General features: G+C 39.4%; 1 protein-coding gene across 1 annotated transcript; it reads right to left on the bottom strand.

Annotated features, from left to right (window-relative positions):
* Nucleotides 1-1,773: 1,773 nt before the first annotated feature.
* Nucleotides 1,774-2,662, bottom strand: LOC114508324 (transcription initiation factor TFIID subunit 11-like). Its single transcript, XM_036020064.1, has one exon. It carries the CDS (start codon nt 2,660-2,662, stop codon nt 2,045-2,047), a length of 618 nt encoding a protein of 205 aa, XP_035875957.1. The 3' UTR covers nt 1,774-2,044.
* Between the last annotated feature and the right edge of the window lie 22,556 nt (nt 2,663-25,218).

Here is a 25,218-nt window from a genome sequence, read left to right as displayed (position 1 = left end):
TAATGGCACACAACAAAGCGTTCATGAGGGCTTTCAGAGATTTCTCTTGGAATGGTACCAGATTACATATAGAATTCCTTTGCGAGAACCTTGGATATTTGACATTATACAGTAAAAAGTCTTGGAATGCATCAAGATGTTGCATCTTTTCAGCCATTCCATTGTTCCCATCTGAGAGAACAATTCTGAAGCCCTGTTCCTGATCTGACGTCTGAGACCTTAGTGGAACTTGCTTCAGCAGTCAGTGGTCGAGTCATACTCAGACCCCACTAAAAGCAGTAAGTCCTACAGGTGGCCCTAAGAGCTTTCAGCTGTGTGTCCAATGGACACCATCACTGCTTCAGGCCAAATGCTGTTCCCTGCTTGCACCAACTTGGGCTAGGTTCTCTTTCCCTCCATGGTTCAGAAGCCACAGGCATGATGTTATTTACCCAGAAAATATCTTCCAAATCTTCTTCACTGACCCCGGAGAGAGAGAGAGAGCTTCGAGCAATACAAAGGTTGGGAGAAGTCGAATCCTTTGCATCTTACTTGTTTCAGGTTCAATCACTTTATTTCCCGAGGCAGTCCTCTCAGCTCCACGGACTCTTCCAAGGAGCTCTGACCCCCATCTCTCTTTTTGCTTCCTGGTCTACTTCATTATAGTCACTGATATAGGAAGCTGGCTGGTAAATGAGAGTGTAACGGAATATCGTGGTATTAAATAGAACTCGATTATTCTTGCCAGTCTCAAAACTTACTGTAAACAAAACACCTGAATAATGATAGATTCTTTCTATGATGGGTCCCCATATAAAGGCAAAGAGGAAATTTGAGGAGAAATAAAATATTTTGTGTGGGGTTAGTTTTGGCTTCAGGGTGAGAAAAATAGAAGATACCGTCCTTTTAGTATTAGAACTGCACAGTGGGGCTTATTATATTCTTTTGCCTGTACTGGGTGTTTGAGAGGCCACGGGGCCAAGTTAAACAGACTCATACAGCACTGTGGGCATCACAGTTATGCTGTGAACGGTGATGACCATTTGAAAACAAATCTCAGACTTTGTAATGAAGAGTTCTGTATTACAATACATGTACAAGTAAAAATTAGCGTAAGTTGCAACTCTTGATAAGCCTGTTTAGTTCATATTGACAACATCTGTTACTCAGTAATTGACTCAGGTGTTGAGGTTCTGGGGATTCTGGGTAAATTGGCAAAACAAATGTATTTTCAGACTGTTTTGAAATAAATTCTGGTGCTTATAAAACACTGGCCTATCACACAGTATGACAAATATTACAAACTGCACTTATAACGAAAATATAATAGCTGTTATACAGTGTTTTGGGGGATTTGGTTTTGTCTCCAGTGTCCTAGGAGGCCCGAGGCTGTGCTGGCTCTCTAAGCAGGTCAAAGATCACCCTCTGACACAAAACACTCGTATAACACTTGTATAACCCTTGTATTCCCACTTGTGGGAAGGACAAGGAAAACAGCCATTTCTGAGACAAGAAGGCTTTGTGGTTTTATTTTTATTTTTGCAAATTTAAACAGTTTAATGGTTGGTCACTCAAATAAAAACACAGGATAAACTTAACTATTTACAAGGACAAACGTTTTCACTTCTGCTATACCCTTGCCATTCAGGGTAGAGAATCACCCAGGAAACCTGATTGTTGCATCTACCTAAGAGCACAGGGAAGAAGCCTCCGAAGTCATAGCCACTCCCAGCTCCAAAGGGAAACCTCACAGCAACCTGGGAAGGTTTTTTTTCCTCTTTCCAAGCAGTTCCCTCCCGGAGGATGCCAGGTTTCATCCTTGCACTGTTCTTCATCCAGCTAACCCGAGTTAAATGCCTCAGGGCTCCCTAAAAGGCGCTCGCTAGTTAGCCAAGGCTGAATGCCTTCATATTGTTGCAACCAATATTGCAGTTTTGAGTTAAACATCTGTCCTGGGTGAATTCTTGATGGCCTGAGATAGAGAAGCAGCATTGCCCAGAGTCTCAGACGCAGAAGTCCACAACCCGTCTTGCTCCATCAGCCACAGGCCCTCGTGGGCGCTGGCCTAGAACAAGACGTTTCTGGGCCTGGTGTTGGGGACTTTCCCCTTGGAGCTCAACCTGCGAACGGCCTCCCGGAGATGCCTGGGTTGCAGCGGGGGTGTTTCCCCCCACCTCTCGCACACGTCCAGGGCCTCTTCCACCACCTCCCCGACGAAGACCTTGGCCAGTCCGGCCACGGCAATGACCACGTTCGGCGACACCGAGGTGCCGTTGGCGGCTCTCTGGATCAGATGTTTCACCGTCGCCCTGGGAAAGGCCGAGCAGCGATACACTTCATAGCGGTTCAGCTGCTCCTCCGACAAAGACTTCAGGAGTTTCACCTTCTGAGCCTCCTCTTCGTCCGCCTCGCGTTTTCCCTCTCTCTCTATGGCGTTTCTTTTCAGTCTCTTGGCGGCAGGAGGAGACGACTGGGACTCTTGCCTCGCACCTGCCCGCGGGTCCGAGCCTTCCTGACGCCTGATCCCGCCTTGGTGGTCAGAGGCTTTCTGCAGTTCCTCAGATCGGTGCGCCGGGATTCTGCGGGGGTCGCTGGTCCCGGGGCCCTGGCGAGCGACAGCAGGCTGACGGCACACACCTGTGTCCAAAGCTTTGGTGCTGGAGGACAAGCCGGCCTTACTCATCCCGGCGCTGGAAGACACAGGGCCTGGTGCTGGGAGGTCTGAGCAGCGACCTGCAGTGGGAATGCTGAAAAGTGCTAGGGTCAGGTTTGCTGTTTGTTTTCTATCAATATCTAGCCGGTGCCCACAGACATCCCCACCGACTTACTGGTTGCAGTCTGTAGGTCAGAAACCTCGGTGTGGTCCCAATCCTTCCTTCTTCAAAATCGCAGCAGAGAACCAGCCTCCGGATTGCACCTCTGGGACCTGCGATACGTGGGATCTGAGGGAGGCCCAGTCTCTTATGTAGGGCTCAGGTGATGGGACACACCCAGTCGGATAATCTCCTGGGATTTGCTTAGTCACCTGACTCCTAATCCCCTCAGGGGAACGGCCTCCCACGCCTTGGGGGAGGGGCAAGCACCCTGGCCTGCAGCACAGAGATGGCTGGGAACCTTGTGGTTTCTGAGAATTGTGTTGCTACCTGGTTTGTGCAAGTTTACCTTTCATGGTAGTAACTACGGGAAACATATGTAGTACAAACAAGACCCAGCTCTCAAAACCAAACCAAACTAAACCAAACCAAACCTTTTTGACTCACTAGCAGTCATTTCATCCGGTTGTACGAGAACACACTGGACAAAGAGGCAAATGCGGAAACTTAAATCTCCCTCCTCTGTCTATGCTTTTGTTCGTGTTATGATGGTCATTTGACAACTTTTCATAAAGAGAAAGTTTGGCACTCTGTCTCTTGAGCATGGATATGGTACCTGGAGTGGTTTATCCTTCTTTTGCCCAGCATGGAAGTGCCTTCAATTCTAGAGACCTTGACCTTCCTGAAATGTTGCACCTATGCCGAAGCTGCTGCCTCCAGGCTTAACATACTCTGAGAAAAATAAAACTCGAAATTAGTGTGCTGTGCTACACTTTCTGATATTCGTCTGAAATTTATGACAACTGATAAGTCGTTTTCAAAGTCTTAAAGATCATGAAATTCCATGACAAAAAAATTTGCGAAGTAAAATGAACACTATTATATTTTGTACAGGGCGTGGCAAAAGTAGGCTTACATTTGTGAGTATGTGAAACACAAGAGTTTATTCTTGTATTATTATTTATTAATTATTGTATTACTTTCCATATTAACAACAGTAAACCTACTTTTGTCTCACTGAAAGTATTTTAACTATGATTTTTTTTTATAATAGTGCTTTGATTCAGAAGAGTGTATTATTAGGGATTAAATCTTATGGCATTAACTAAGAGTGTTTTGGGAATTTAAGTTGCCATTTTTGATTGAGCTTTGCTGTCAATGTTAATTTAGATTTTTAAAAATGAGCTTATTGAAAGATAATTGAGCATATCTAAATTTAGAGTGAATATTGAGAAATTGTTAAAAATAAGATTACCTATTTATTTGAGTGTAAAGATTGAATCTTAGACATAAATTTATGAGTGTTATGTTGTATAATCAAGAGGAGTGAAATCTGGACACTAAGAAATGTTATCTCTTGAAAGTAATCTTGGTTACTCAGATCGATCAGATTTTAATTGTCAATATGTCAAAGAAAAGACTTTGCCAATATGGCAGAATGACATACAATAGACACCATTACAAGAATCACAGGATAGAGTATTGAGTAAAAAATATATTACCCTAGCTCTGGCTAGTGTAGCTCAGTGGATTGAGCACAGGCTGTGAACCAAAGCATCGCAGGTTCGATTCCCAGTCAGGGCACATGTCTGGGTTGCAGGCCATGGCCCCCAGCAACCGCACATTGATGTTTCTCTCTCTCTCTCTTTCTCCCTCCCTTCTCTCTCTAAAAATAAATAAACAAAATCTTTTAAGAAATTAAAAAAGCAAAAAGGGTAAAATAATTTTAATAAAAATAAATATATATATTACCCTGACTGGTGTGACTCAGTGGATTGGGCATTGTCCTGCCAACTGAAAGGTCACTGGTTTGATTCCACGTGGGACACATGCCTTGGTTGTAGGCTAGGTCCCTGGTTGGGGGGTGTGTTTCTCTCACACATCAATATTTCTCACTCTCTCTTTCTCCCTCCCTTCCCCTCTTCCTAAAAATCAATGAATATAGTCTTAAAAATACATCAATATATGATAGAACAATTAGTTTTATTACTCCTTTAGGATGCTTCTAAAATAAACATTAAAGACACCAGATATTGATGAACTCACTAGATAATCAAACTATTCCTTACAGCCCTGGCTGGTATAGCTCAGTGGACTGAGCGTGGGCTGCAAACCAAAGGGTCGCTGGTTCGATTCCCAGTCAGGGCACAGGCCTGGGTTGCAGGCCAGGTGTCCAGTGGGGGGCACATGAGAGGCAACCACACATTGATGTTTCTTTCCCTCTCTTTCTCCTTCCCTTCCCCGCTCTTTAAAAATAAATAAATAAAATCTTTTAAAAAACCCAACTATTTTTTACTTTTTAAAGCTAAGATGACTCAAGTACCATATTAATGAGGTCAAGATCATATCTTAGATCTGTGGATAACCTAGTTAATTTGCACAAAGAATATTACAGTTTATAATAATGGATTTTATGACTCAGATCACTTATCAGGTACGTGCCACCAATTGCAATGGACAAATGAGAAAAAGAGCACAGATGTTTCAGAGAAAAATCCATCACTACTGAGGAACAACTTTTAACTCCTGCAAGCACAGAATTACAGAAGGTAAATGTCTTAGAGGTCTTAGAGCTTAGTAGTTTTTGATAAATGTTTTTAATTGCAGAATTCTTTGTTCAAGTTCTCCTTGGATGCTTAATAGGTAAATTAGAGAGTTGCACTGGCTGATGTGAGAGTAAGTGAAGGGTCTGAGAACCAACGGCCTGATGATTCTTATGCCTTCTCCCTCCCTTAACCCCTATTCTTTCTCCTTCGATCAAAACTGTCCTCTGAAATAATTTTTAAAATGTGAGAATTCAAATACTGTGAAGCACCATTGTTAAATCTCAGATCTAGTAAGATGCTCTTATTTTTGAATTTAGAAAATGGCAACTTGTCTGAGATTATTCAGTCAGGCAGTAGCAAACCTGGGACTAAAACTGAAGTAGGAGAATTCTTTCTATATAGTATAATTTGATGATTCACATTTATTTATCTCTCATGTAATAGACTAAATTAAGTATTCAACATAGGTGAAAAGCTGTGCTCTGCATCATTAGTGACTCAGGGGTCCAGATTTGTTCCAGTCACATTATTCCATCTTCCCCTTGGGCAATGTCATCATTTCCATGGTGGAAATTTGGCTGCAAAGGATTCCAGGGGGCACTAAATTTTTTTCCCTTTAAAAAAGTTTAAAAATGTATTTGTGGTAAGATACACATAACCATCTTAACCTGTTTAAGTATAAAGTTCAGTAGGGTTCAGTCAATTCACATGATCCTGCAACCAAGTTCTAGAACTTTCCTTATCCTGCAAAACTGAAACACTGTATTCATTAAATAATAACTCTCCATTTTCCACTCCCCTTATCCTCTGAAAGTCATCTTTCTACTTTGTGTCTTTAAGAATTTGACTACTTGAGGAAACTCATATAAATGGAATCATACAACATTTGTCTTTTTATACTTAGCTTATTTCAGTTAGCATGATGTCCTCTGTGTTCATCCATGTTGTAACGCATCAGAAATTCCTCCCCTTTTAAGCCTGAATAATATTACCTTGAATGTATAATCTAAATTTGCTTTTCCATTCATCTGTCAATTGATAGTTGTGTTGCTTTCACTTTTACCCATTGTGACTAATGATGCTGTGAACCTGAGTGTATAAATATCTCTTAGAGACCCTGCTCTTACTCATTAATTTTAACATAGCAGCATAGATATGTTTCAAATAGATCTTGGCTTGAACCTGATGATTTGGATGTTAACATTAGGTGACTTTATAAATGCTTACTCTGGACCCAGAACTCAGAAGAAGCATGTTGTAGTAGCATAAGAGTTTTACACAGAAAAAAAAAAGCATTATAGTGAAAAGAGACTACTAACTTATAGAACTTACAGGAAAGTGTATCTAATACTTTTTTAGAAATTGAGTTTTGATTGACATACAACATTATATTAGTTTCAGGTGTACAACACAATGATTCAGTATTTGCATATATTCCAAAATGATCACCATAATAAATCTAGTTAACATTCATCACCCAAGACATCATTATGTGTCTCTAATTTTAAAATGAAAAGATACAAAGAAGCTACTAGGTGAGTAAATATAAATTACCATGATTAATATTTTTATATTGCTACATAAGCTGAAAAATGGTGTTTAGAACCTAACCACCCCCTACTTCCTAATTATCCCATTTACATAAGACATAAAAGCTATTTACAGATTACATGAACATCAATTCTACCTTTTACTTTTAATGCATTTTTGTTTATTTCTCCATGTATTAGACCATACAGTCATATGAATAACAATAGGGATATGTTCTGAGAAATGCCTCATTAGGCAGTTTCACTATTGTGCAAACATCAGAGGTTTACACAAACCCGGATGATATAGCCTACTACTGTAATGGTATGTGTTATCCTTTTATACACATGGTGTCACAGTAGGTTTGTTTATGCCAATACAAATACACGAGAAATGTGTTGTGCTATGATGTTGTGATGGCTACAATGTCACTAGGCAAGAGGAATATTTCAGCCCCACTATAATCTTGTGTAACCACCATCAGATGTAGTTTGTCCTATATGTGGTTCATTGATTGAAAAGTAATTATGTGATGTATGATATAGGGATAATGAAAACAGTGATAAAGTCAGAACTGGATATATACACAGAAAAATACACACATTATGGTTTAATTCCAAATAATTTAGTTTACTAGGCTTGCTGAAATATTCTCCTCTCCTCTCTTCTTTTTCTCTCCTCTTACCTATCTATCATCTATCTATCTATCATCTACAGTCTATCTATATTGGTTTTTAAATATCCAAATATTCCTAGGAGAAGAGTCATGAGATAGTAGAATAAAAAATACCTAGAACAAACGCTAATGTATTGATAATAAAATCTGCAAGCCACAAAGGAGTTTTATTGAACCTACCTGCGAAAAAACACAATATGAGCAGGACTTAACTTCTGCAAAGTTATTAATCTCTCCAAATTTAACATCAGTCTACCGCAGGAATAAGTTTCTATCTAACACACGGTAAGTATGAAAATAAACTCAATGAAAATTAATGTTAAAAAACTTTTAGTCATCCCTCTTGTAAATCCCTCTGAGGCATTTTCATCTAGGTCTTAGCTCCGGAGAGCTTTTCTGATCTCCCAGTTGAAAATAGTCTTGTCACTCTCTATCAGGTCAGCTTCTAGTTTCTGCATGGCACTTAAAATTATCTTGCTTATGTGTTTACTCACTCACAGTCTGTGTAATACAGGGGTGAATCTGAGTGTTATGGGGGTCTGAAGCTGACACAATTTTAGTGGTTCATTTGAAGAAAGTAATTTGAAATCATGAACTCAAAGTTGGGTACAAGATCTCTTTGTAAGAACCATGCAAATGAGGGGCCTTGACATTTTGCTGCCTGAGCTTCAGGATAAATCCATCTCTGATCTTTCCCATTAGATCATAAGATTCCCGAGACAAGAATTTTATGTCTTGTTTGAATATTAGCAATGACAGGTGTGGGTCTGGGCTCACAGCTGTGCTTATTCCATTTATTTTCTGGAAGTCCTAATTTTAAGTCTTCTATTTTACCATTCTAAGTATATTGGATTTTAAGTAATTAACTTCAAAGCATCTGGGACAATGCAGTATGATTATCTGGTCAGAGAATGTGAACAACATTCAATTTATCCAAGCAAGATACATCAATTTAGGTGGTGTCTGCAGAGAAGAGTCGCACATTTGACACGAGCACTAAAGACTATTGGAGCCAATAGCTAGGTGAATCCCCTTTGTAGGACACTGGCTGGATGAAAACATAGAAATATATTTTGGGGGTTAATTGTAACTAAGACCATCTTTTTAAGACCATCTTTTAAGACCATCTTTTCTTGTTAACAGCACTCAGAATGCTCCAGGCTAACTATAACCTTCCCAGCACTGTGAACTCTTGGTGATACCTTCTTAAGAAGAGTATAATTAGGAAAAGCCCTACTGCCACTAAAATAAACAAATAAAGAATTATGTGCCTGACTCTAGGATACATAGAAATGACTTTGGGGTTATTTATTTGATTTGAATTATCAGAGTATTTCATGAATCTTGCCAATCATCAGCTTTTCTTTAGAACTTCTAGAGTCAAATAAGGACATGTGAAAAGTGTGTGGGAAGAGCCTCCAATCATCAAGACACCAATTTTTCCGACATTAATTGAACAGAATTGGACGTCAGTGAAAGAAACTTTGTGTACACTCAATATTCTTGAAGGAGCCTTTAGAAATAGCTCAAGGATAGCAAGTTGGGGCTCTATGACCTGGCACGATGGGCTGGGGTCTTCAAGGAGCATCAGGAACTCCTGTGTTGTGGGGGGAAGTGCGACAGAGAGGACGCTTCACCAAAGATTAAAAATTTGCGTTTTTTTGCTTGCTTTGTCTTTTGAAATGCGAATGTTTGTCAGATGCCTTATAGCAAGAGTGGTGGGTAGCAGTGGTTCTCAAACCTTAATGTGCATGGAAAGCACCTGGAGGGTTTGTTGCTAAAGCACAGCTCCCCCGTCCTTCCTATTCCTGGTGGCCCAGAAACCTCACTGTGAGAACGACTGGTAGAGGGTATCAATGGACTAAAAATCACTCACACACAAAGTTCAAGGCGTATAAATCAGTCAGAGTCATCTTTTTGTATGCCTTTATGCAAAAAGTGAGAAGAGATAAATTCTAATGCTTTTCTGTGACATAACAAAAAGGCTGTTCATTTAATTTCTGGTATTGTAGAAAATTAATCCGAATATGGTAATCTATGACCACTACTTCACAAAAATAAACACGTTTAGGATTTAGATTTAAGAGACCATGCATTTTTTTTTTCTTCAGCTTCCTTCATGGTAATATCTTGCGTATTATAGACAATTACAAAATTAGGAAATTGAGATTGGTTCAATCCAAAGAGCTTATTCAGTTTTAACTAGTTACACACGTACTCAGTTTTGTGTATATAAAGTTCCATGTAATTTTATAACATGTGTAGATTTGTGGAGCCACAGTGACAAGGCTCCGAAGAGTTCCATTGTCACAAAGATTTTTTTAAATAGCAACATCTTATAGCAACATTTGTCCCCCTTGTCCCTATCCCTAAACCCTTAGCCATTTATTCCTGGGAATGTGTAGGTAGTATTTCTTGTTATTCAGACCTTGTATTCTTCTTGTACTGGCTAAATTAAAATTTATGAGATTTGGGGGAATCTTATTCCTAATGGCCAGCAGATCTGCAGTAAGCAGGATTTAATGCTACTTAAGGTAAAGTGAAATCACTAATTTGTATGTCATGGATATCAGTTTACATAGCACAACAGAAGGTCAGTGATCACTAAAGGTATGCTATGCATTTCCATACTTTTTCCCACTGATACGGGAAGAAGTATTTCTAGTGTTGAAAGGTCTGGCCAGTGCTTTGAAAAACAATTTCTATAAAGGTTTTACATCTAGCACTCCCACACTTATCCAAAATATTCCAGATAAAAGGCGCCGGAAAATTCCATAGGTCTTATGCATTGGGTGGTTGTGATTACAGGAAAATTCCTGCCAGCTGTGTCTACATTGTTAGGGGCTCCTACGGGCTGTCATGATTGTTCTGGCACTGAAGTGAGAAGTGAGTTATTGGTGTCTAAATCTAAAAAATTAGATCTTAAGACTGGAAAGTTGTTAAACGGTTGAAGCCAATCAATGTCTTCACATAGTCTGAGATGTAGCCCAGGGTGAGAGGACCAGATCTTGACAGCAGCATCTGTCAGCATAAGGCCTTGATTTAGCTCTTCTGAGAATACCTTCCAATGGGGTCTGATATAAATTCTGTCGCTGGGGTCCACGTCAGCACTGATGCTGTGTGAGCTGGCTCCTGTGGCACACTGCTTTAAGGCTTTGCAGTGATGTCTCCCTGGTATCTGAGGCCACAATAGCAGTTAAGGGACTGTGTGAATATTTTCTTTAATGCCCCCCCTTTCCAACCTATTAATACCATCATGACTTACTCTCAATCCAAGTGGACTAAATCTGGTAGGCAAAAGAATACACTTAAAACTTTCCTCCCATTTTCAAATCATTTTCTGGGGCTCGACCATTTTATTAAATATAAAATGGGTTGAGTGCCTGAAAATCTGCACATAGATTTTCTTTTTATTTCTTCTTTCCCTCTAGCTCAGTGGTTCACAACATTTAGTGTACCTAAGAATGATGGCACAGGATTTTAGGTTCAAAACCTTATATGACCATTTTAGTCTTTTGGGAATTTTACCTTGGTCTTTAGGAGTCAAACCCCTGCCTAAGGTAAGACTTCACTTACATATTTTCATGTTTTTTTTTTGGTTGTTTGTTTTTTTTTTTTTGTGACTGTCAAAACAATCCCATATGTTGGGAACTGCCCTGCCTGGTTTTAGGAGCTGAGCTGTAACCCCTCCATGGCTAAGGCTGAGTGAGTGACCTTTGGACCATAAGCCACTAAGGAGACAAAGCTTATCTCCCTGGCAGGGGCACTGCCTCTGCTCCTTTTACTTCACCCTGCCTGCCCCCCAGTACTTGATCGGTTAGCCAATGATGGGTAAGATTCCTCAAGGGAAGGATGACCTAAGATAGGCACTATCACAGGGAGGCCCAGGGAAGGACTTGGGGGCTACAGAAAAGGGGTGATGGACCCTTGCCCCTTGGCTTTGACATAGCCTTAGTCCTCATTCTGTCTTCAAGAAGTCTCCTAATCTTTTGGCTGCCTTACTTCCCCTGCCTGACTTAAGCCTGAAACAATGCCGGTGGTGGGTGCAGCCCTGTGCTGGAAAGGGTGGGTTCCCTAGGGCGATCAGGCCTAAGAAAGAATATGTCAAATCCTGTGAAACCTGCTTTGTTTAGAATGCTCTCAATTAAATGATAAGGGTCCAAGCAGGAAGTGAGTTTGTTTCCCAAAGTTTTATGGCCATTTAGCTATCCAACCCTGACTCACAATAGGCCCTCAGAGTTCTTTGTATGTTATCTATTGTTTGATCCTTGTTGCCTGATAATGATTAATGAACTTTACGTATACACCCTGTATTCCTATGCAAATTGAATCCAATAAAAGCTTCTCAAGGCTAAGGTCGGGGCGCTCTCTTCTTGAGAGGGTGGCCGAGGTGCTCTGAGGCTTGCTCTTCCCTTGAGAGAGAAGTCATGCTGTTGCTTTTCCTCCACAGGACTCAGTAGTCCGTGTGAATTTATTTCGTCTCATCCATAACACAACAGACACTTTGGGCCAGCGTCTGAGTCATCCATGAGGCAGAAAAGACAGATATCTCCACTTTGAAGATGGGTCAGTAAGGTTGGAACTTACATACACAGGGAGATAAGCTTTTGAAATGTTATCTAATAATGTCTGTTTCTTTCTCTTCTGCATTTCCTTGTATGTGATTCTCCTCCTGACCAAGAAGGCTTCAACTTCACCTCAGTTGAATTGATTGTTGTACCAGAAATGCAAGAGAATTAGTCAACATCTGTAACAACCAGATTTTGCTGAAAGGAGAAATGCTCTTGGGAATCAAAAGGGAAGATCACTGAAGGAGGCCGTACATAGACTGCATGTTATAACAATGGATTGGAAAAGAATAGAGGTGATCTCAAGAGTCTTACTTTCTAGGAGACTGAGCAAGAGTGTTTAGGAAGCAGGAAGGAGAATTCAGTGGGATTTGGCTTTGGGATCAGTGGGTTCTTGGGTATGCAGACACCTGGGGACCCCTGAGAGAATCAAGTCAGCACTGAGGGAGTACCCTGTGTTGCCTGTGACGATCACCAGGGTGTGAGCATATGGAAACCCAGCCAACGGCAGTTGTCTGTTGCCGTCCTTCATGGGAGTTGTGTTAAGGACTTACACAGTTCCTCTTTCATGGCTGCCTGGCATGAATTTTTCAGCAAAATTGTGTGTGGCTGGAGTAGGGAGAACAGGAGAAAATATAGTGCAGACAACATGGGAAGAGGTGGGATCACATCATAGGAGGCATGGTAGGGCATGCTCAAGTTTCTTGTCTTAAATGCAGTAGGGAAGTGGTGAAGCATTTTAAGCAGAAAAATGGCCAGATTTAGATGAAAATTTAAAATATAATGTTGGCTGCTCTGGGGAATAAAATATAGGCGGCATATAAAAGGAGCAGTGGGGAGACTAGAAATGTAATACAGTTGCTTAGGTGCTGAATAATGGTGGTTTGGATTAGGGGCTCAGTTGTGGGGACAGAACAAGTGGATAGATTCACGAGATGTTGTTGCATTGCAGAATTGTAACCCACCCATCATTCCTTTGACATTGCTTCTGAAAATGCCGACTCTAACATGTAGCTTGTAGATAAACAGCATGTTTCTATAAGAGTCTTAGGAGCGAACTTCAAAAAACACAGACTCCAACCTCCAGGCATCCCAGCTCCAGGAGATTTGCTGACCTTCAACCGTGGAGCCAGGATGATGAGCAGCCAGGATGATATAAAGCCAGGATGATGAGAAGCCAGGATGACTAACCCAGGATGACAAACACAGGACCATCACTTGCCTTATCGGAATGGACTGTGCTCTTCTGCATGTAGAGAACTTTTCACCCCCACCCCTTGGTCTCTTTGCTCTACTTTCCGTCTCCCTTGTTACAGAAAACCTCTGCCTGCACTGAGATGTGGAGATGGACTTTGAGACAAGAGTCCCCCATCTTCCAGGTGGCCTGTGGTTTATTCTAAAAATAACCCCCCTTTTTTTTTTTTTTTGCATCAGCACTTGTCTCTTGAGTACTGGGTTTTGAAGTGGCAGGCAGCTGGACCTGTGTTTGGTTACAGTGTGAATAAATTGACCAGCAATTCAATTTTTTTTATCTGACATATTTGCCTGGGCTTTACACCACTTCCATTGTTTCATTCTATTTTTAGATTTCTGATTTTCTGCTACTGCTTTTGTATGTTGGTTGGGTTTAAAATCTGCACCTTGATTTATATTTTGAGCCTCTCCCCAGTATCTCAATCTCCTTTACCAGTAGCTCTCAACATTTCTGCCACTCTCTTAAGTCATTATCTTCAGATTTTTTTTCGTGGACTCTGTAACTTTTATTGCTTTTACTTTTGTAGCCCTATCTTCCCCTCTTTCCATGTTTACAAAATACTATTCAAGACCTACAGCAAAGATCACCTTTACCTTAAAATTATTCATGATTATCTTCGCACAAAATGACCTTTTCTTTCTCTAAACTCCAATTGCCCCAATTTTCTTTCAATTCCAAGGAAATTGGGCTGGTGATGTATTTGCCTGTTCCCTTGCATATCCACGTGTCATACTTTCTCTGCTTGTTCTGTGTCTCAGAGAGCTGACCTCTGCCAGAAGTTCCCCCAGTCTCCCTTGCTAAATGGCATCCCTCAATGTGAGGCCAATGGGAGTCCCTAGAGTGAGATTGGAAGATGAGAGGAAGTAGGGAGTGAGTTCTAAATCCCAATATGCTTGTGCAGCCTGCTGACATTGGAGATCTTACTTCTGTTGAAAGAGCTACTGCACCACCATCATCTCAAGTCTGGTGACTATATTCACGGAGAAAACAAGTGGGGCACCACAGCCATGATCTCGAAAGTACAGCAGAGAACAGTGGGAGCCCAGAGGTGATTCAATGCCTAATGAATTAGTCCTAATCAATCATCCAATCCACAGTATTTAGAAATTATAATTTTATAATATGGACCGAGATTATGTGTGTTTTGCAGCTATGAAAAAGGATGACCGTTTTCATCCAAAGACTTAGCCCCTAAAATATCACTGTTGATGTAAGAAACTGGAGAGAATTTTTGTGAGTTTATTTGAGCCAAACTGATGACATATGCCAGGGAGCAAGATCTGAAATACTCCACAGAGTAACAGTTTTGCAGCTTTTTTAATGCATTTGAAATGAAGGCTGTGGAAAATAACATGGAGATACCTCAATAAATTAAAAATGGATCTGCCTTTTCACCCAGCTATCACACTTCTGGGAATATAGTCAAAGGAACCCAAAACACTAATTCAAAAGAACATAAACAACCCTATGTTCATTGCAGTGTTACTTATAATCGCCAAGATATGGAAGCAGCCCAAGTGTCCATCAGTAGATGAGTGGATAAAACAACTATGAGACATTCACACAAGGGAATACTATCCAGCCACAAAAAAAGAAGAAAATTTTACCCTTTGAGATAGTATGGATGGACCTGGAGAACATTTATGCTAGGTGAAATAAATCAGTCAGGGAAAGACAAATACCATATACTTTCACTCGCATGTTGAATCTAATGAAAAAAACTGAACTACAAGGAAAATGGAGGCAGACTCATAGATGGAGAGGAGGTGGGGGAGAAGGTGAGGGGGGTGGAAATATTGGGCAAGAAGGAAAAAGAACTCATGGACACGGACAACAGTGTGGTGATTGCTGAGGTGGGGAGGGGGCATAAGGGGACTAAATGGTAATGGAAAAAACAAAATACAGATTAAATAAAAAAGAAATTAAGGAGGGGATGTAAGGAAGATTTGAGAAAGCAAGGCGGAGGTTGAGTTACAGAATAGTTAACAAGATTATGTACTCCCTTGAGGATTAGTGCTCTCTTAAAGGGGTATTACTTGGGATATTTGGAAGTTACGTTTAACCTAGATGCAGAAAAACAATGGATATGGCTGGCTTAAAACCCTTTAGTAGAGAGTTATATGCCTGGCCTGCCCAGTTAGGAATTTATGATCAGATCACCCTGTGAGGTTACTTTCCGTAAAACCTCCCCCACCCTACTTCCCTCCTCACATTACCTTTGTGTTGTATCGGGTTCACTGCCTGCAAGTAAACTTACTAAGTACTCATTCCTTGATTTCAGTCCTTTCCTTTCCTTGCCTCACCAACCCCCCCCCCCTTCCACCCCCACCCCACCACATGCTCACCCATAAGGGTCAGGTGGTGACTTCTCTGGTTTTAGCTTGCTCCAGGACAAGCATTCCCCTGGTCTCAGCCCTATAGGCATCTCTCACAGTTTTCCCCAGGTGATCCTGGGCTGAGCTGCCTGGACTGTGGTAACGTCATCACATGACTCTAGGTCCTTTCAGACCTCAAGGGAGTGTTGGCTGTCCCTACTCTTTTGCACACCTCATCTTTCTGTTTGACCTTTAAACTCTTGCACACAGTCATTGCACTTAGCTTTCCCAAGTCGAATTCCTTCTGTGGAATTTCTTGGCATCATCTCTGTTTTCCTGACTAGTTGATACTTGATAGAGGAATATAGTATTAAATAATTTGTATTTAGCAAAGAAAGAACTGTGGACAAAAAAATAGGTTCACTGGGTAATTTGATCATAAATTCCTAACTGGGCAGGCTATGGTGGGTAGATATGGCCCAGACACATAACTTCTTAGTAAAAGGTTTATCTTTGCCTTATGCAGGCCCTGACTATTGTTCTTGTGCATCTAGGTTAACGCACCTTGGAAATAAACCGGAACTACCCTCTTGTTAACCCTCCTGTAATCCAATCCTTGCCTTGCTTCTTCCGCCTCCATGCAATCTTCCTTAATTTCACACACATGAAAGGAGTTCAAAACTGTTCTCCAGAGCATTTGAAATTTTGCTCCCCGGCATATGTCATGAGTTTGGCTCAAATAAATTCTTATAAAAATTCTTTGCAGATTGGACATTTCTTGCATCAATGGAACTTCACAATTTCAGTTTTGCTGTTTATTAGCCATGTCTTTGAGAAACTAATTTTACTTCTCTGAACCTTAGTCTTTTCTTTTTTAATATGGAAGTTAGCATGTAAGAATCAAGTATGATAATGATGTGAGTACTTTTTAAAGTGCCAAGTAGATTAAAGGTCTGAAACCCCCTCATTTGGTCTTCATGTTGTTTAGCTTTTCATGAATTTGTTTGTTAGCTTCATAAGCAGATGATCAGCTCCATAAGGGTACACACAGATCTCATCTTGTATTCTTTGTATAGCCTCCCAGTGACTTACGCATTACTGTTGCTCAGTGTATAATAGTTGTCCAGTAACATATACAGAACAACTTATGATGCTTTTTAATAAGGAGTTTCCATACTTTCAAATATTTTCCAAAGAACACATTAACATATAATCCATACATAGTGGTATATTTGAAATATGGTAACACATCCTAAGGAATAGGCTTTAAGTTCAGCCACTTCTGTGACTTGAGACAGAACACAATGAGAAAAGTTTTTGTGATCATGGGAAAGATATTGTTTAGGTTACCTCCAAAAGCTATTATTACTTTTTTCTGATTTTGAAGTTCTGAAAAGATACAGAATCCCTGCTTTGACGGTCACAGCAGAAGACACTAGCAAAACACACTTGCATTCCAAGGAAGTTGCTCAGGAGTGTCATCCCTCCTGTGGTTCCGACATTGTACAGATTTTCTGATGGTTGTAATTAGAAACAGAAAAAAAATGTATCAAAGGGAACAAAAATAGAAAGCAAGAGTTACTGGTGGTGGAAGCAGAAAACATATACTTTAAGGATTGGGCTTTGAGCAAATTCAGACAGACAAAACAGCATGCAGTCAATATACTGGTTTAATACAAGTGAATGTAGGTGTAGAAACAGGCAACAATAAGACTCCAGGCAGGCTCAGGCCATGGAAAGGAGAGAACTGCACTGAGATGATACTCCCATCACAGGGGAAACCCCTGACTTTTGACCTTGGGCAAGAGGTCATGAACACCAGAATCAGACTGTAGTTATTCTTACACATTATAATTAAAAATAGCAGCATATCTTAAATAATGTGTACACAACACATCAATACATTTTGTTCAGATCTCAATCATCTTGCTCTGTATACGTGATTTCGCATTAAGCACTCCACTTGAGAATAGTTTTGATTAAGATTTTGGCATAATAGATCCAACTAATGTTGCAAGCACTATTGTAAGAAGATCTTTTACAGAAACGCTACTAAAGTTGATGTGTTTGGCCATTTCAGTCGTGCATGACTTCTTTAAATTTCTGAGCATGTGGTTCAGTGTCTAGCTACATGGTTTTTATATGTCTATGTGTGAATGCATCTATATTCTTCGATACTTTCTGCAGACTTTCCCAAGTTAGCAGTATTTGTGCACGCAGTGGCTGTTAGTCATGCCTTTAGGAGATGCATGTTCCTATACAAACAGTTACTTTTCTCTTCTTAACCATAGAAGATTCAGTATGTGTGTGTGTGGTAGGGGGGTGCGGGGGGGGCAATGTGATATACAATCACAAAAGTTTTGTTAACTTTTAAATTTTCTAGCTTAATCCCTGGTTATAATGAACACATCTTCCTGAAATTGGGGGTGGGTGGGTGGGTAGGGATATAGAATTTTAACCTTGTCCTCTTTAGCACTGATGATTTAACAAAATTATTTTCCCTTGTATTTAGCAGAAACCAATATTTATAAATCAAAATATCTGACATAGAACTAGGTTTATTTCTAGATTTACCATAAACATAAGCAGCTGCCATTAATTAATGTTAAAAATAGGTTAAGGCCTGAAGTGTAATTGATTGAATGAAAAATATATTATTTTCCAGAACCCTATGACTAAATGTATCTTATGGGGTAGCTAGCTGTAAAATCGTCAGTTACGACTTGCAAAGTCAGAATATTTTCTGGTTACTGAGAAATGTTCCTGATGCTTTCAGTCTCTTTCTCCTTCCCTTCCCCTTCCCTTCCCTTCCCTTCCCTTCCCTTCCCTTCCCTTCCCTTCCCTTCCCTTCCCTTCCCTTCCCTTCCCTTCCCTTCCCTTCCCTTCCCTTCCCTTCCCTTCCCTTCCCTCCCCTTCCCTTCCCTCTTTTCTTTTCTCTTCTTTGTTTTTCTTTTTCTTTCCTTTCTTTTCTTCTTTCTTTCTGATAAAGTCTATCTGCTTAATCTTTATTTTCTATATGAACATTTTCCTCCATTAGGTTAAAAATTGTTACTTTGCTCTTTTGAGAAGGGAATTACTCTTTTAAGTATATTATAATAAATTACCATATTAACTTCTGCATAATATTTTGAATATAAATGTTTAATGATGTGATGATTAAAGCAGGAATTTGGATTTTGTCCTATTCCCAACACTAGGAGCTTGAAGAGACTCCCTAACTCTGGTCTCCTGTTGAAAAGAAAATAAGACATTTGAATAACAAAAATTTCACAGTACCTGTTGCTTTACTTACTTGATGTTAGTTGGTTAGATTACTTTATTTTGACTTTGTAATCATGCTGACACAGATTTATTGGTATAATATAGTAACAGCCTTCGTCTCTGTTTATCCTAACTCCAATAGGCACATAAGTTATTTTATCCCTATTATAATGGCTAAATCTTACAATATATGGACTTTTAATTTTTTTCTTAATCTCCTGTCTGCTGAAGTCAGTGGAATTATTTGGGGACAGTCATTGTTTTTAGCTACAAACTGGGTTTGAATTAAGCCGTGTAAATCAGTGTTCATGTTATTTCTTCTGCTTTGTGTAGTTGGCATTGATAACTTTCTAGTCTCTAAAAGTTTCATAGGGGCATTTTACTGAATTTAGGGTGACTCTGACCCAGCTCTGACCCAGCCCTTGCCCTATAGACTCTAAATGTTTCTAGTTGCTGTGAAAATGAGACATAAATTTCTCACTCAGAAATGCATGAATGTGGTCAAAGGGAAGACCTCGTCCAAAGACTGTGGCCCTGCCTTCCTGACTGCCCCAAGCGCCAGGCCAATGAGAGGATGCCACTTTTCCCAAATGCACTTCCTCCACTCCCTTAACGCAGCTCTCCTTAAAAAGTTTTCCTTAAGCTTCATGGTTCACCTCAAGTTAAAGGTCTTGTTAGTTTTTTTTTTTCTGATCTCCACAATGTAGTGTAATTACATTAACCTTTGAACCCAATGACGTGTTGATTAATCTTTTGAAGATTTTTGTTCTGCCTGAAATTAATAGCTATTTATGGGCACACCTTTTAGCATCTTAAGGAAAGGCACTGTATCTTTCTCATCCTGGTACTCCTTTTGTACTTAGCACAATGCTTTGTAGAGAATGAAAGGGAAGACACTATATTCTGAATGTTAAGAAATGTGGAGGCCCATTTCAACTCCTTAATTATGCTATAGACAGACATTGTAGGGATAGAGGACAGGGTACACATTTTGCTTAGAAAAGTTGAGAAGTTCATAGCAGAAAATATGAACGTTGAGCAAGGATGTGATTAAGAAGCATATGTTCTGCCACAAGAAAAAAAGAGGGCTATTTTATTCCTGGTAGACATCATAAGACTGTACAGATGAAGTTATGAATGGAAAGAAAGGGTTATTTTCAGTGGATCTCAGGTTTTGTTAGAAAAATGTGGATTATGGGAAGTGAGATCAAAATGGCAAATTACGGTTAACTGTGAAGGGTTGTATCAAGTCAGGAATTCATTCCCAAGGCAACAGGAATGCGATGGGGGTTTTAGCTGTGGGTATGTGATGGCATCAGATTTGTTTTTTTGGTGAGAAGACAATTCTGGCAGTGATGTCGCAGGGAAACTGATGTCTGTGGGGTTGGTTCCTCAACCAGAATCTACCATGAGCAATTTCCTACCAATCTACATTTCCTGGCAACACGCAGCAGCACAGCAGCTAATTAAAATAACACCTCTGATCACCTATAAAGACTATCAGATTTTTGAAGACCTTCATAGAAGGAGAAAGCAAACTATCTGAGTATAGTGTGCATAGTTTGAAACATTGCATTTGATGTGTTATTTCATATTTCTAAAATGAAGAAATGCCTCTGTTCGAATACAAAGCTGTATTAAAAATGGATATGAGACTTTAATGCTTATAAAAAGGGAGGGGTGGCCCTGGTTGGTTGGCTGAGTGGACTGAGTGCTGATCTGTGAACCAAAGGGTCGCTGGTTCAGTTCCCAGTCAGGGCACATGCCTGGGTTGCAGGCCACGGCCCCCAGCTGGGGGAGGGGCATGAGAGGCAACCACACATTGATGTTTCTCTCCCTCTCTTTCTTCTTCCCCTCCCCTCTCTTTTAAAATAAATAAATAAAATCTTAAAAAAAGGGAGGGGTGCCTTCTGAAAGGCTGGGAAGGCTGCTTTAGGGGAGGAGGCTTATCTCAGATCACTTAGAGTTTCCAGGCTGGACGCAGAAGCAAGGTCACTGTTTCTCAACCAACTTCCTCATTGCCACTGGCTGTTTAAGGTGCTTAGTTAGATAATGTGAATTTTTGGTCACATCCTCTTACTTTGCTGTTTTAACCTCTGATACCACTTCTCCTTTTCTCTGTCAACACCATCATTTTTAAGCTTTCTAGTTCTTAAAGTACATGTATAACATACATTTCAGATTGAAAAGAATGACCTTCTCCCCTTTGAAGAGTTATATCATTATCCACTTTTTATGATTCATAACTTCTTTCAGCCAAGGGTGCCCCTAAAAATTGCTTGACAGATCATTTATCTGAACCAGTTTTTTATTTTTTTATTTTTAATATGTGCCACAATAAAACTGGGTTTCAATGATTACTGCCACAGAAGAGACTGCAAAGTCCTAGAACACAGAACAGGGCAGCTGTCCTATTTGGTGTGAACTTGAAGTGACAGAATGGACTCTAATCCTTTACCTGAACAACTACTAGCTAAACTCCCTTTAAATTCTTCTGACTAGGTAGGTATAAAATGGGTTGGTTAAGATGAATAGTGAGGTATTTTGCTCTAGGTTATAACTAGGACTTTGAATGTCTCTTATCTAAAAATTAGGCAACCCAACTTAAGTCTGTTTAACAAAGGAAGAAAAGATCCAACTCATCTGTGAGCTCATGTAGGAAGAGATGCCATTTTTCCGCTTCCTCTTTAGGAACATTTTTATTTATAGCCGTACCTTCCAGTGAAAGTGTGTCCTGTCTGAACAACCACATCACTGCCAAGCAGACGAGATTCAGACACAGCTTCGAGCTCTTAGTTTCTATTTTTATAACAAAATCTGCCCATAGCTGCCTATTTACATTACTTTCATTCTATCTGTCTTGGCGAATGCTGCAAATTAGGATAAAAAAGAAAGGTAAGGGGTAGTGATACTAGGAATGAAGTGTGTCTATAAATTCTAGGTCACAGAAGAATCTCTGGGGATGTGTGTGTTGAAAGACCAGTAGAGGTTTCAGAACTCCAGCCCTGTGTTCTAAAGTGAATTTCTTTTCATCTGCTTTTAGAAGTCACCTTTTTCTAAGTAATACTCAGTTTTCATTTAAGTGTGAGTCAATAGATTTTTATATGCAGGGGATTATTTCACCTGACTTTTACTAGCTTCAAATTTTGTAAGAACTGTAAAGAGTTTATTTTATGACCATGCCCAAATTCCACTTTTTATTCAGTAGTTTCAGCTTTGATCTGTAGGGCTTTGTGATTTGGGGGGTATAAAAAGTTAATTTTATATAGTCACAATAACTGTGTGCATTCTCTGCTGTGCAGTAATCTTTAGAGCACAAGTAAATGTCAAGTGACAGCAGTAGAAAAAGACTTGTTAGGTAGAAATTTTTTACTGTGAAAGAAAACACATTCTTTTTACTGTAGACAATTCAGTCAGTATTGTGTTGAAAGTTCTGCGGTATGAAACAGGTAATTTGGCAAGTTTTCAGTCAATAATTTTATTATTTCCATTTCTGATTTTTTTACATTAGTCAAGAAGAATGCATGCACATACACAATGGCCGTACCATTAAAATTCCAAGCGAATAAACTATGTGTATGTAGGAAACTTTATTGATCAGGGCTGAGAAGATGGTATCAAAAACAAGGTTGTAGGCACCAAAAGCTAGGGCACCAGTACCAGCTATTCTTGCCCTCAAATTTATGTACTTTCTCGGTCACCAGTTATGAATTTGCAGTCTTCTGTTTAACATTCCATGTTGATGCCATGTCATCAAACATTTAAAAAAATGATCTCCTAGACTTCTCAAGCTCAGGTGTGACCTATCTGTGTGCAAACCCTGGCAACCCTTTGAGTTTTGTTGAGGAGAAATCTCAGCACTGACTTCTATTTTCCCAACTTTTCTCCTTTTTACTCCCTTTGGTCACTGCTTAGTCCAGTCCTTCACACATATCTCCTTCCTAAGTGACAATCATAAACTCCTAACTCATCCAGGTACCTGCTCTAGAGCAATTTTTATGCCCCCCCCCCACCATATTCATTCGTTGAAAACTAATCCCTATTATATTAGGAGCTGGGGCCTTTGGGAGGTGATTGTGTCATGAAAGTGGAGGCCGCATAAATGGGATTCATACTCTTATAAATGAAGCCCCTGAGAGCCCCCTCGTCCCCACCACCATGTGAGGACATAGTGAACCAGGACGAAGGCCCTTACTAGATATCGATTCCTCCAGAGTCTCGATCATGGACTTCCCAGCCTCAAGAACTGTGAGAAATAAATTTCTGTTATTTATATACCAGTTAATCTGTGGTATTCTGTTACATCATTCTAAGTGGACTGAGACAGGGCTTTGATTTTAATTCTCTTACTCTTCCAAAGCATACTTCCGTTATTCTTAAAAACATAGCTTAGGTAAGGTGAATCTGCACGGAGCCTTCCATGCTTCTGCAGCTTTTTCCAGCTTCAAAAATATTATCGATATATAACACATGTAAGTTTAAGATGTGCAATGCGATGTTTTGTTACATGTATATTATGAAATGACCAGCAGGAAAAGATTAGTTATACTTTCATTCTATACCTAATTACATTTCTTTGATTGTTGTTGTGATGAAATTTAATACTTACTCTCTTAACTTTCAAGTATATTAGGGAGTATTGTTAATTATAGTCACCATGCCATACAGTTGATCTCCAGAACTTATGTATCTTGTGGCTGGAAGTTTTTATTCTTTGATTAACATCTTCACATTTCTCCCCTTCCTCAGTCCTTGCCAACCACCATTCTCCTCTACATTTCTATGAGTTAGGCTTTATTAGATTCAACCTTTAAGTGAAATCGCACAGTATTTGTCTATCTTTGTCTGACTTATTTCATGCAGCATAATAACCTCGAGATTCATTCATACTGTTGCAAAAGGCAAGATTTGCTTCTTTTTTATGGCTGAACAAAATTCCAGTGCGTGTGTTTATTAGTCACATATATTCCTATTTTGTCAGTCATGTGCTAATGAACATTTCAGTATTTCTATGTGTTGGCTTTTGTGAATAATGCTGTTAGGTATGGGGAGTACAGATATCTCTTCAAGAGAGAAATTTCATTTCCTTTGAATATATACCCCAGAGTGGGATTGTTGGGTCATATGGCAGTTCTATTTTTAATGTTTTGAAAAACCTCAATAGTGTTTCCCATAGTGGCTGTACCAATTTGCATTCCCACCAACAATGTGCAAGTGCTCCCTTTTCTTCGTGTCCTTACCGACACTTGTTGTCTGTTTTTGATGATAGTCATTTGATTGGTGTGAGAGGTCGTATCTTATGGGGGTTTTGCTTTGCATTTGTCTGAAGATTTTAGTGATATTGAGCATCTTTTCATGGGTCAGTTTGTCATTTGTATGTTTTCTTTGGAAAAATGTCTATTCAGTTCCTATGACCATTTTAAATCAAACTGCTCATTTTTTTTTTTTTTTGCTATTGAGTTGTATGAGTTCTTTACATATTTTGGATATTAATGCCTTATTAGGTAGATGATTTTTTTCTCAATGTGTAGGTTGAGTTTTTGTTTTGATGATTATATCTTTCCCTGTACAGAAGATTTTTAGTTTAATGGCTTCTGCATTTTTAAAATAACATAATCCATCTTCTAAGTACATAATTCCTGAAACTCTTAGATATGACCTAAAAAGATATTTGCAACCTTCTCAGTTATGTTCCTGTGAAGCTTATCTTTGAACAAATCTATTTCCCACTCTTTCCAAAAAGATAGCATGGCATTTTATAATTGCATGCCCTTCACTTCCCTATCAGCCCACTAGCCTCATCTTTCATGCCTGTCTCAAGTGCTTTGTGATATCTTTCTTAGCCCTTTTAATTAGAATTAATGCCAAAAGTTGTGATGGATGTATAAAAAGATATCTAAAGCTATGTTCAAACAAAAAAGAATAAACTCTTTTGTCAGAAAAAAAAAACACTTTTCAAGTTCTATTTTTCTTTTGTCTTTTCTACTGAGAAGAATGATCTCCATACCAGAAAGAATAGCATAGACAGATTATGAGAAAAATGATTTTGGAGACACCAGTAGTAAAACAATTTAAATCCTTTTCATGAAAATATCTTATTTCCCCGAAAGATAGCCTTTGATATGATAAAGAAATTTAAGGTATCATTGATAATCCATTGTTCTATCTTTATGTCGAATTGTATGAACAGGATAATATTTTGGAAGTCTTACCCTGTCATTCCTTCATTAAAATTTTTTAGTGGTTGGTTTTCCATCATTGTGCATAACATCTCT

This window comes from Phyllostomus discolor, chromosome 3 (genome assembly GCF_004126475.2).
Source record: "Phyllostomus discolor isolate MPI-MPIP mPhyDis1 chromosome 3, mPhyDis1.pri.v3, whole genome shotgun sequence".
Taxonomy (NCBI): Eukaryota; Metazoa; Chordata; class Mammalia; order Chiroptera; family Phyllostomidae; genus Phyllostomus; species Phyllostomus discolor.
The sequence above is the reverse complement of the archived record's forward strand: the minus strand, read 5'-3'. Positions and strand labels throughout refer to the sequence as shown.

Coding starts and splice junctions, on each gene's coding strand:
- LOC114508324 (XM_036020064.1), bottom strand. CDS start 2,662: ATGAGTAAGGCCGGCTTGTCCTCCAGCACCAAAGCTTTGGACACAGGT.